The sequence below is a fragment of the Pistacia vera genome, unplaced genomic scaffold (assembly GCF_008641045.1).
Source record: "Pistacia vera cultivar Batoury unplaced genomic scaffold, PisVer_v2 Contig425, whole genome shotgun sequence".
Lineage (NCBI taxonomy): Eukaryota > Viridiplantae > Streptophyta > Magnoliopsida > Sapindales > Anacardiaceae > Pistacia > Pistacia vera.
Window position 1 is genome coordinate 241708 of NW_022196252.1, and position 10426 is coordinate 252133.

Here is a 10426-nt window from a genome sequence, read left to right on the forward strand (position 1 = left end):
TAAGTGATCATATGAACATATATAAATTATATTTGAGACCATTACTTGGAAATCATGCATGAAACATTTGAAGCTTCATTGGTAGAGTTGAATAGTTAACCCTGGGAAATCTCAAGGACTCTAGAGCCTCGCAGCTTTTAAATCCCCAACTTTAGTCACGGAAAGATACTTCAACAAGCAGAGCTTGTTTTCATTTCCCCTGTTACTCAAGCAATGACCACTCAGCATCTCTTTGTGATCTCTATTCCACTCCAGTCCACGTCTCTGCAATTAGAATAGCCAAAGATGAAATAAATTAGATATCTATTCTTCCATGAAAGAGATAAATAAACTAAGGTACCATAATTGATAATGGATTTATCGAGTCCTCCTGATGTTAAAATGTGACCACCCCGATGGTTCCAAAACATAGTTGTTGCTTTTGTGTGTTGAACATCCAGGTTCCTAACCTGCATTCGCAAAATAACAATTATGTTTAAAATCAATACATTCAGAATATAGGAATAATTTATCATGATCATGAAAGGCACTTGCTTACGAGTTTTGAAGGCTGAGCATTCCAGAGTTGAAGTTTGGATTCTGGATATCCAACAGCAAATTTTTAGCAGTTTGAAGGCTACACTTGTAAGGTAATCATGATCCCAAAGATGACGATCTGGACCCAAAGCAATAGCAAGAATGTTATTTTTTACCCCAATCAATGATTTTCAAATTAAATTCATCCCACATATGAGGTTCACCCAGCATCGATCTTAGCTTCATTGTATAAACACCACAAATCAAAGCTTCCTAAGTAACTGACATAAATACAAATCCAAATCCAAAGTATTCGATACTTCTTATGTAGAGAGATTAAGAAACTGGTTATACAGTGTTAATAACCCCATTGTAGTAATCAGTTACTAGGAAACTGCATCCAATAGGCTATACTAAATGCATTCATAGGTGCTATATTTGGGTCAAGCCCAAGCCCAAAACCCTATACTCCTCATGACACTTCAGCTTTGAGTTACATAGCCCAATAAGAACTGAGATTAGCACCTTGGGCATACGTCGATGTGGATATGGCATAATGGCCGTTTGTTGCTGTGCCTAGCTTGGCACATTCCCGTCTCATATTATTTATGCCACGATTCCACTCTCTATCGGATTTGGGGTTCCTCTGAAAACCAACATCCTAAAGCTAGGGTCTTTCTTCTGAATCCAAATTCAGTTTCACTAGTAAAATTGTGGTAACTTTTTCTAAGATCAATTTACTATGTTTTGGATTATCCAAAGTATAAATGAAGGTTGGAAGCAATAATTTGAATGAGTTGATGAGATAGTTTTTGCAAACAATAGCAATATACAAATAAACAATATTTTTGCTAATTATCTAGTTATAATTATAGAATAACAAATAACAACTCTGGATTATCAAAAAATGAGTTGATGAGATAGTTTTGTTGTTACCAAAAAATGTTGCATGAATCCAAGCGGCATATCCTTACCAATATATCCTGAAACGAAAATATCATTCAGCTTCTGCGCTCATTCAATATTAAAGAACATGACGTAGAAATTGAGATTAAAATCAGATGCATTTGGCTTAGAAATTGAGATCCGAAATTACCAATATATTCATCAAACAAAAGCAGCCACTTCCACTAGGTTCTGCCCCATCATTGTCCACAGGACTCGGTGGAGTTGTGGCAATCACATCCATTGTTGATTCGACAAAATCTTGAGGGAGTTCATTCAAATCAGAAGGAAAGCTACTAGATTCATTTGCACTTGGATTGAATTCATTTGCAATAGGACTCAACTCTTCCAGTTCTATCTCATGTAGTAGCAATCCAGAGCTTTTCACATCCAAACTGATAATATAGTGAAACAACAGAAGCATATTAAAAATCATGATCAAACAATCAATATATAGAATAAATCAATGCAATTCATATGTATCCGAAAAAGATGAACTATTTAAGGATATATAGGATTACTTTATGGCCAATCATATTTGAAGTACAGCAACTTAGAAATAGTTACGTACATGTACAGAATTAATAAACCATCATACAGTAAAGAAAAAATATATCTTATTTAAATACTTTGAGCTGGATTCGCCTGAAAATGGAGGCAATGCAGCATCAAGAAAGTCCACATAACTGCCCATACCTCTTCTACCCACTGCACCAGGTCCCCTATTCCACAATGGACCAGCCAGCCCTCTATTTCCACAGAAAAAACTTAAATTTTGAATATAATTAATGTAGAGTAAACCACATTAAATAACTAAGATATATTTGAGATGACACATGAAATAACTACTTGTAACTTCCTTATTCACAACCGTTAAATTATAGTAAATCAAAGGTTGAAAATTAAGATTTTTTTTTTTTTTATCTTTATTTGTGTAATTATTTACAACAACAATGCAGTATAGTTCGATAGTATGTTTTTGCCTATTTGTGCCTAATTTTATTTTAAGGTACATGATTTAGTCATAAAGTTGTTTAAAAAATCAAATACAATAAAGTATGCATTTAGCTAAGTCACTATTGCAAAAGAGGAAAAAAAAAAAAAAAAAAACTGAGCCCATGACATTTAGATGGTCATTTACTATTCCTTTGTAAAAACAATATATTTTTTTAATTTTGTTAAATTTAGCACTAGAGTAAAAAAGTTTTAATTTCTTTTTTCATTTCATACTTTTAGAAATTAAAATAACTCTTATATACATTTATTATTCTTTGTAAAAACAATATATATATTTTTTTATTTTTTTAATAAAATATAATTAGTTAATTTATTTGTTAGCTTAAAGAAATTTTGATATATAATTTCTAACACGAATTTGAAGAATAAATAAATAACTCTAATGACCCTAGTGCTAGAGTCACTTTAGTGCTAGAGTTGCTAGAGTGAAGGCATAAAAGTTATAAAGGGATAAAAATATAACAAAAGTAGATGAAAGGTCTTATCTACTAAAACAATTAAAAAATATCATATGGTAACTTGTCAAAAGCAAAAGGGTATTTTAAGTAGTTTTCTCATTTTTAATCAATTATCCCGAGAGTTAAAAAAAAAAAAATTATACAAGAAAATGGTTCTTGTTTTAGTAATAAAGTTGAACAATTATATTTTAACGTACTTGAATTAATTATAAAGTTGTTTAAAAAATCTTTTAAAATAAAATATGCATGTCTATTTATCAATGTTGCCAAAAGGGTTTAAATAAAAGGAGAGAAGTCAGCTCATGGTAGTTACTAATAATAACATGGATGAATCCCATTAAAACCCCTGAAACTCAAGAAACTCCCTTAGGCCCCAAAATTATCAGAAACTACCAAATAGACCCTATACCGTTAGATATTAACGTGAAAGTGGACATTTGACTCCTTTTGACCACTGAAATATCTGATTTGGCCCTAAATCTGCATTTTTTTTTTTTTTTTTTTTTAGTTCTTTAGAAAGCAAAAGCTAACCACAGTAGGACTTAAAAACGAATGCAAAAAGTTAATAAAAATCTTTAAGAAATTTTATTTGCTAACTCATATATATAATCTATATTTTTCAAAAAATATATAAATTTAAGTTACAAAATCTGCAGATCACGACCAACCCAATCTGCAAATCACATAGTAATCTGCAGATCGCAGCAGACCACGATCAGGACATGGCCGCAATCTGCTGCGACCAAAGGGTGTTGCAATCTTGCGACGTTACAATCCATCATGACACGGGGGATAGCTAGTTTGATGGTATGTTTTTGCCTAAGTTTATTTTAAGGTACCTGTGTTAGTCATAACGTTGTTTAAAAAATGAACGACAATAAAGTATGCATGTAGTAACTAAGTCATTATTGCAAAAGAAGAGCTCATGATTGTAACTAATTATAAATTAATCATGAATTAACCATTTGAGTTTTACTCAATATGAAACTTGACATTTCCTAACAATTTGTAAAGATATCAAAAGTGCTTGGTACACTAGTCTTTGAACTGATTATAAGTTAAGCTAATTATTTTATAATCAGTTTTATAAAGGATTTAGGTAGCTTATGAAAATCAAATTCTTTTTAAGTAGACTTTTTAAGTAGTGTATTATCAACTAGGTACAAACGTTTTCAGACTTTTGTAATAGGAGGACAAAAATTACAAATCATTCAATTACAAAATATTTAACATTTATTAGCCATTAACTTTAATGGAAAATCACTTGACCTAAATGCCCTTAATTTTTTTTTTCTCTTTTTATTATAATAAGCAACTTTAGTTCTCAAAATCTAAATTTAAAAAAAAAAAATTTAACTCAAAAGGACCAAAACATTTTTTTTAAGGAAATTGAAAAAACAAACGAAAATTAAATTTAAAATTTATGAACTAAAAGAAAATTTAAAAAAAAAATTGAAAGAAAGTAGGCTTCTTTTTTTTTTTTTAATTATTTTTAATTTTTAATTTTATAATTTTTGGATTTTTTATTATTTATTTTGTAAAAAATAATAATTTAAACTGTTCAATTACATGTTAACATTTATTTAATGTTAAATCTAACTCTAATTAACTAATGATTGTTCCTTCATTGAACAATTTGTAACTTTTGTCCTCTCATTATAAAAGTTTAAAAAGTTTATACCCCTAATTGACAATATCCCTTTTACATATGTATAATGTCAAAAATACCCTTAGATAACTTTATAAATTGCTAGATAAATTTATATTAATTGATTAAATTAATCAATGATTGGGTAAAACTTTATTTTATAAAGTAAAAAATAAAACTGGATACTAGGCATAGTCGTTGGACCATCATCTCCAGCGATGGTTTGACGATTCTATGTGTAGTCTCTTCCTAAATTTTCTTTTAAAAAAATTATTTTTATTTAAATATTGTTTATTCGGTTTTAAAAAAATTTAATAAAAAGTTTAAAATATAATTTAATAATTATACTGAATAGATAAAAAAATGTTTTTTTGTCATTTCATATCAAAACAATTTAAAAATCTAATTTACCAAAGATTTTAATTTCTAACTAGTTTAAGTAATGAAGAAGTAAATTTAAAGCTAATCAATCTTAAATTAGACGTAATAATATGAAAATGTATAAATGAAATTTGAAACAAGAAGAAAATTATTAAAAATTAGTCATAAAGCATGAAAATAGTGTAGAGATCTTATTATAAAGATCAAGGTATATATGTTTTAATTACCTTGAGCTGCATTCTCCTTCAAAGGTATATATGTTATTTAATTCCAATCTCTTGGAGTTTGCTGGTCTTATAACTGATGGAATATCTGAATATTTATTAAAAAGTTATAAAATATAAATTAATAATTAGTCATAAAGCATGAAAATAGTGTAGAGATGAAAATACTTAATTATGTGACATGTAAAGAAGAAGGTATATATGTTATTTAATTACCTTGACTAGGATTTTTCATTAAAGAAATTTGAAGATTTCAATCTCTTGGAGTGTGCTTCCTCTTCATCAATGATGGAACATATGGATCTTTCCATAGGTTCCTCAAACTCTTGATTGAAAAATAAACGGACCTCACACTTCTTTATTATTGGATACATACTGTCGAAATTGATGATGGCCTCCGTACAGCAAGTGAATTCACGAAATTTAGATAATAAGAAATTATACCCCACGAATACTTGATCTGACTTGATATTTGTAGTCACAAGTAGGTCATCAGTAAATTTCTCCCACCCATGTTCGACTTTCAGACGCAACTCATAACAAACACCATTTGTACAGAACCCAGAAGGAACATAATCTTGGATTCCGACAATAGCACAAACGACAAAACCGAGAAACTTGTAATTGAACGAACCATGTGGTAGCTCTATGCAAGAGCCATTACCTTGAACGTCAAACCACTCTGGAATTTCACTTCCAGGGAAAACCATACAACCTATGCCAACTGTCCGCTGCACCATTAAAAATTGTTAATTTAATTTAATGCTTTTTATTTATATAAAAGAAAAAGAAATTGAATCATATGGGAATGAGATTAGACTGAAAGATACCTTTTCAAATTCCAACAGAGCATCATTCGAAATCATTCCGACTGCATTCCAATCTAGATTGAAGCAATTGATGAAGTTAAACGTCATGTTGTAATTTCTATTAGTGATAGATATTATACTACCACTCAATCACTTGGAGTTTCCAAACCAGATAATACTTTCAGCAATTTACAACCATCTGCGTTAACTTCTTGCAAATTACATGGAAGCTTTGGTAAGGATTGAAGCCTATTACAAAGACTTATGCTAAGTAGATTTAAAGCAGAAAGGTTAATGATGCTTGTTGGTAGACTCTCAAAATTGTTTCCGTCTAATTTAAATCTGTCAGGAGGGACAACTCGCCAAGATTATCGGGTAACTCGATAAAACTGCAGCGATTTAAATTTAATCTCCTTAGAAATAGAAAACCTGATAAAATAGCCAATAGGGACTCCAGCCCTAGACCCTTACATCCCACAAAAGATAAATCATGAAGATTCTTGAAATGTCCCATAGATGATGGTACTTCTCTTATAGTAATTCCATTACCTTCTAGCACTTCCAAACTTTCTAAATTTCCTATCTCTTCGGGCAATCTATCAAGCTTCAAACAACCAGAGATATAGAGATATTTAAGAGACTTCAATTTACAAATGCCATTCGTAAGACTCTCAAGGCTTGAGCAATTTCTAAGATTCAATATTACTAGATTGGATACATTCTCAATCGATGAAGGCAGTTCTTTTATTGCAGTTCCATCTAAATATAACTCTTCTATCTTGCGTGGGATCCCTAGAACCATCTTTAGATTTGAAAAACCAGAAAGACAAAGATGTCGAAGGGAATTCAAATTACAAACGCTGCTTGGAAGACTTTCAAGCCTTGAACAACCTTTAAGATTTAGTTCAACTAGTCTCGAAGGATAATCGATGGAAGAAGATAATTCTTTTATTGCAGTTCCATCTAAAAACAATCGTTCCATGTTACATGAGATCCTTGGAGCTGTTTTGAGCTTAGAGCAACCAGAGAGAATAACAACTCTTAGAGACATTGATTGAATACCAAATGGAAGACTGATCAGGGTTTCGCAATATCTTAGATTCAAAAAAACAAGTTTATTAAGATTCTGAGAAGGAGGAGTGATCTCAAACAAACTTGTACATCCTTCTAAAATTAAGCTCTCTAGATTTGGAGCCTTTGAGAGGTCAGGGACTTTAAGTAAATGCTTTGAGTAACTCAAGTCAAGGTATTTTAAATTAAGAAGATCCTGTAATAGGAAGAAATTAACAACACAAATTAAAAAAAGTAATACAATATTTAAAATTTATAAAAGAGAATTCTCGTGTGAAAGAACATATACCTTGATACCAATCCATAGTTGTTTAAGATTGCTGTTGCGCATCTTAAGTACAACAAGATTCTCTGGATCAAAATTCAATGGCAACAATGTGCAGGGGTAACCATTCCAGTAGAGGCATCTTAGCTCTGTGAAATCAAATTTAATGCCTTCAAAATCATGCACCTTATTATTGTCTATCCAATATGAGTTTTTCACAATCAAGAATCTTAGATTCTGCATCTTCGAGAAAGCATACGGATTCAGGTTTATCTCTCTTATTTGGTTCATATCACAACATATGCCTCGTACTGTATCAGTTCCCTACAATCAAAACAAAATGATAAATCAGCACAATTACATAAAATAACCTCCCAAACTCCAAGCATGTTACCACATAAACTAATACAAGGGGAAAAAAAATGAAACTGATAATCTTCTAGAATTTTTTGTTTTCAAGATTTCGCAAATAATATACAATAGAAATTGAAAGCTAAATGTCTTTTACTTACAAGGTTCTTTTTCAGAACACGATAGACATCCTTGCAGTGCCACAATCGACTTAGTTGGCCAAGTTTATCAACAGGCTCTTGTCGAACAATTTCCCTACCCATTTTTTGAAGCAAATCATGAATTCTTATGATTTTGTATGAAATAGTAATGAGGGCCTTATCAACGAGAACTCCGATTTTAATATCAGGACTGAAGATGCTAACTAGATCCTTGTCCCATCCATTAAAGAAGCACACAATATCTAGAAACAAATCCTTCTCTTTACGGTCTAATCCATCGTAACTTATCTTAAGCACGGTTTGGATAGTCTCATTGGGAGAGTTTTCTAATTCATCCAATGCACTTTCCCATTCAATTTTTTCTCTACCAAATAGAAAGCAACCTAAGACTTCAATGGCTAAAGGCACACCTTTAGTATAATTTATTACTCTATTTGATAGCTTCATATAATCTTCTTCGATATGATGGTTTTGTTTGAAGGCATACTGTTTAAAAAGTTGAAGAGATTCATCACTATATAATCCTTTGATCTCGTATATAGTGACATCATCAAGTCCACATGTTTTAAGCACATGTTTATCTCTTGTTGTTATAATGATTCGACTTCCTACACCCACATATTCAAGATCTCCAATTAATTTATTAATTTGTTTTAAATCTGTCACATCATCGAAAACAATAAGCACCCTCTTACGTCCAAGCCTTTCTTTTGTGGATGTGAGCCTTATATTGAGATGTTTATCCTCTAATATTGTAAAAATAAGTTTTTTTCGCAAGCGACTTAGTTCACCTTTTTCCGATGCTTCCCTAACATTTTCAATGAAACAAGAAGCTTCAAATTGACCAGAGATGTCATTGAAAACTGCATAGGCAAGAGTTGTCTTGCCTATACCACCCATACCCCAAATCCCTACCTTGCGTGCTTCTTTTGGCCCATCGGACAATAAAGATTTAATTTCTTGAATCTTCATTGCTATTCCAATCAAGTTCTTCTCATTATCAACTGAAGACATAGCCTTTAATCTGTTCAAAGTTTGTTCAGTAATCCTGTCTACAAGTATTGATTCAGACCTACAGTTGAAATAAAAGGCAAAATGAACAATAAGCGTGAACAAATCAATGAAAAAAGAAATAAAAACAAAGTCTAATTCCAATAGCCCCCTCTCCTCCATTCTTGGAAATCAAAAATCTATAGGCATGATTACAATTGAATTTATTACAAATAATTAAATCTATAATTTTTGTTATTTATCAAACCTATTGTAAATAATTACATTTAATTTTTTATCTATCTAATTTTTTTAAATAATTAGATCTTAAGCTCAGTATATGGAGATTGGAGCCATCACTAGATCAAATGACATTTCATTGCATATCTTCCAATATATAGTTTGAAGTATTCCGTACCTCAAAGCTCAATACCGTAAATTGATGCTAAAAAATAACGACTGTGTTACGAAAAGATTAGTTTGTCATTAGATATCAAACGGTTTCCAATTCAAGAACTTTATTTAAGCTGTTTTGTTATGTTCTAATCTTGAAAAATAAAAATAAAAAAAGCCAGTAGTGTATATGCATGTAAAAGTAAAAGAGCAGAATTTCATTGAGAATATAATATCAAGCGAAAGCATTCACCTAACGTCATTTGAATGAAAGCCAGATAGATTGGCTGCTTCCGTCAAAGCACTCCTCCATCCCCGCAACATCTCTTCCCTGTGCCGGTATCGTACTTCATGATTAGCAAATGCATCTCCATAAGTCCCAGTTTGCTTCCTTACATCTGATGGATTTACATCATAGAAAACTGGAATCACAATCTGACCATGCATCTTCTTGCGATCCATGATCTTCACGAGTTCTTGGAGGCACCATCGAGAAGAAGCATAGTCTTTAGAGAAAATGACAATTGAAATCTTTGATCCTTCAATTGCATACAAAAGAGAGGGTGAAATTTCATCTCCTCTTTCAAGTTCATCATCGATGAAAGTTTTAATCTTTGTTCGACACAAAGCAGCATGTAGGTGGCTGGTAAAACCTTTGCGAGTGTCCTCACCTCTAAAACTAAGAAAGACATCATATTTTTCTTGAGCAGGACGAGAAGACGAAGAAGAAGCCATCGTACTTGTGTTGAAGCAAGCAGGGTGTTTGGGGATTTGGAAAATGTTCACTGGCGTTGCAGAGACTTTAGAATGGTAAAGTAATTGGCGTTGACTTCATGGATGTTCTGTAACTGTAACCGTATTGGAGAAGGAAAGATAATGGACACCGACATGGAGGGGCCACCTAACTTTCTTTCTTTGGGATAATTACATAAAACCCTAATAGTGCAAGCCCCAACACATACAGTATGGGAAATAGACCTTAACCCCCACCCTGTTAAATTTTGTTAATATAAATCCGTTAGACTGCAAAATGACATTTTTAACCTTACAGAGTTAATAAAGTAATTAATATAACATTATGTGATGAAAACAAATTAAGATTTAATAAACTTGTGTTAAGATATCATATTTTCATTGTTTAGTCATCTTCCAGGAAGGAGGGCGATTTCAAAATCAGCATGTGAGGGCAATTATGAC

General features: G+C 31.5%; 1 protein-coding gene and 1 long non-coding RNA gene across 2 annotated transcripts; both read right to left on the bottom strand.

The window, feature by feature from the left end:
* Positions 1-541: 541 nt before the first annotated feature.
* On the bottom strand, positions 542-1824 carry LOC116143029. Its single transcript, XR_004130077.1, has 3 exons — positions 1613-1824; positions 1453-1499; positions 542-655 (listed from the first exon to the last, which is right to left on the bottom strand). It is a non-coding gene; the product is annotated as an uncharacterized LOC116143029 (long non-coding RNA).
* Positions 1825-6329: 4505 nt separating this feature from the next.
* LOC116143064 (disease resistance-like protein DSC1) lies at positions 6330-10053 on the bottom strand. The gene is made up of 4 exons (XM_031428483.1): positions 9483-10053; positions 7847-8918; positions 7359-7658; positions 6330-7265 (listed from the first exon to the last, which is right to left on the bottom strand). Exons 1-4 carry the CDS (start codon positions 9962-9964, stop codon positions 6330-6332), a joined length of 2790 nt encoding a protein of 929 aa, XP_031284343.1. The 5' UTR covers positions 9965-10053.
* Positions 10054-10426: the final 373 nt, after the last annotated feature.

Excerpts from the sequence above, each read along its gene's own strand:
- LOC116143064 (XM_031428483.1), bottom strand. The coding sequence starts at position 9,964 with ATGGCTTCTTCTTCGTCTTCTCGTCCTGCTCAAGAAAAATATGATGTC. Across the intron at positions 8,919-9,482 it reads TTTCATTCAAATGACGTTAG|GTCTGAATCAATACTTGTAG; the intron begins GTGAATGCTTTC and ends TTTCAACTGTAG. Across the intron at positions 7,659-7,846 it reads GTGTTCTGAAAAAGAACCTT|GGAACTGATACAGTACGAGG; the intron begins GTAAGTAAAAGA and ends TTTTGATTGTAG.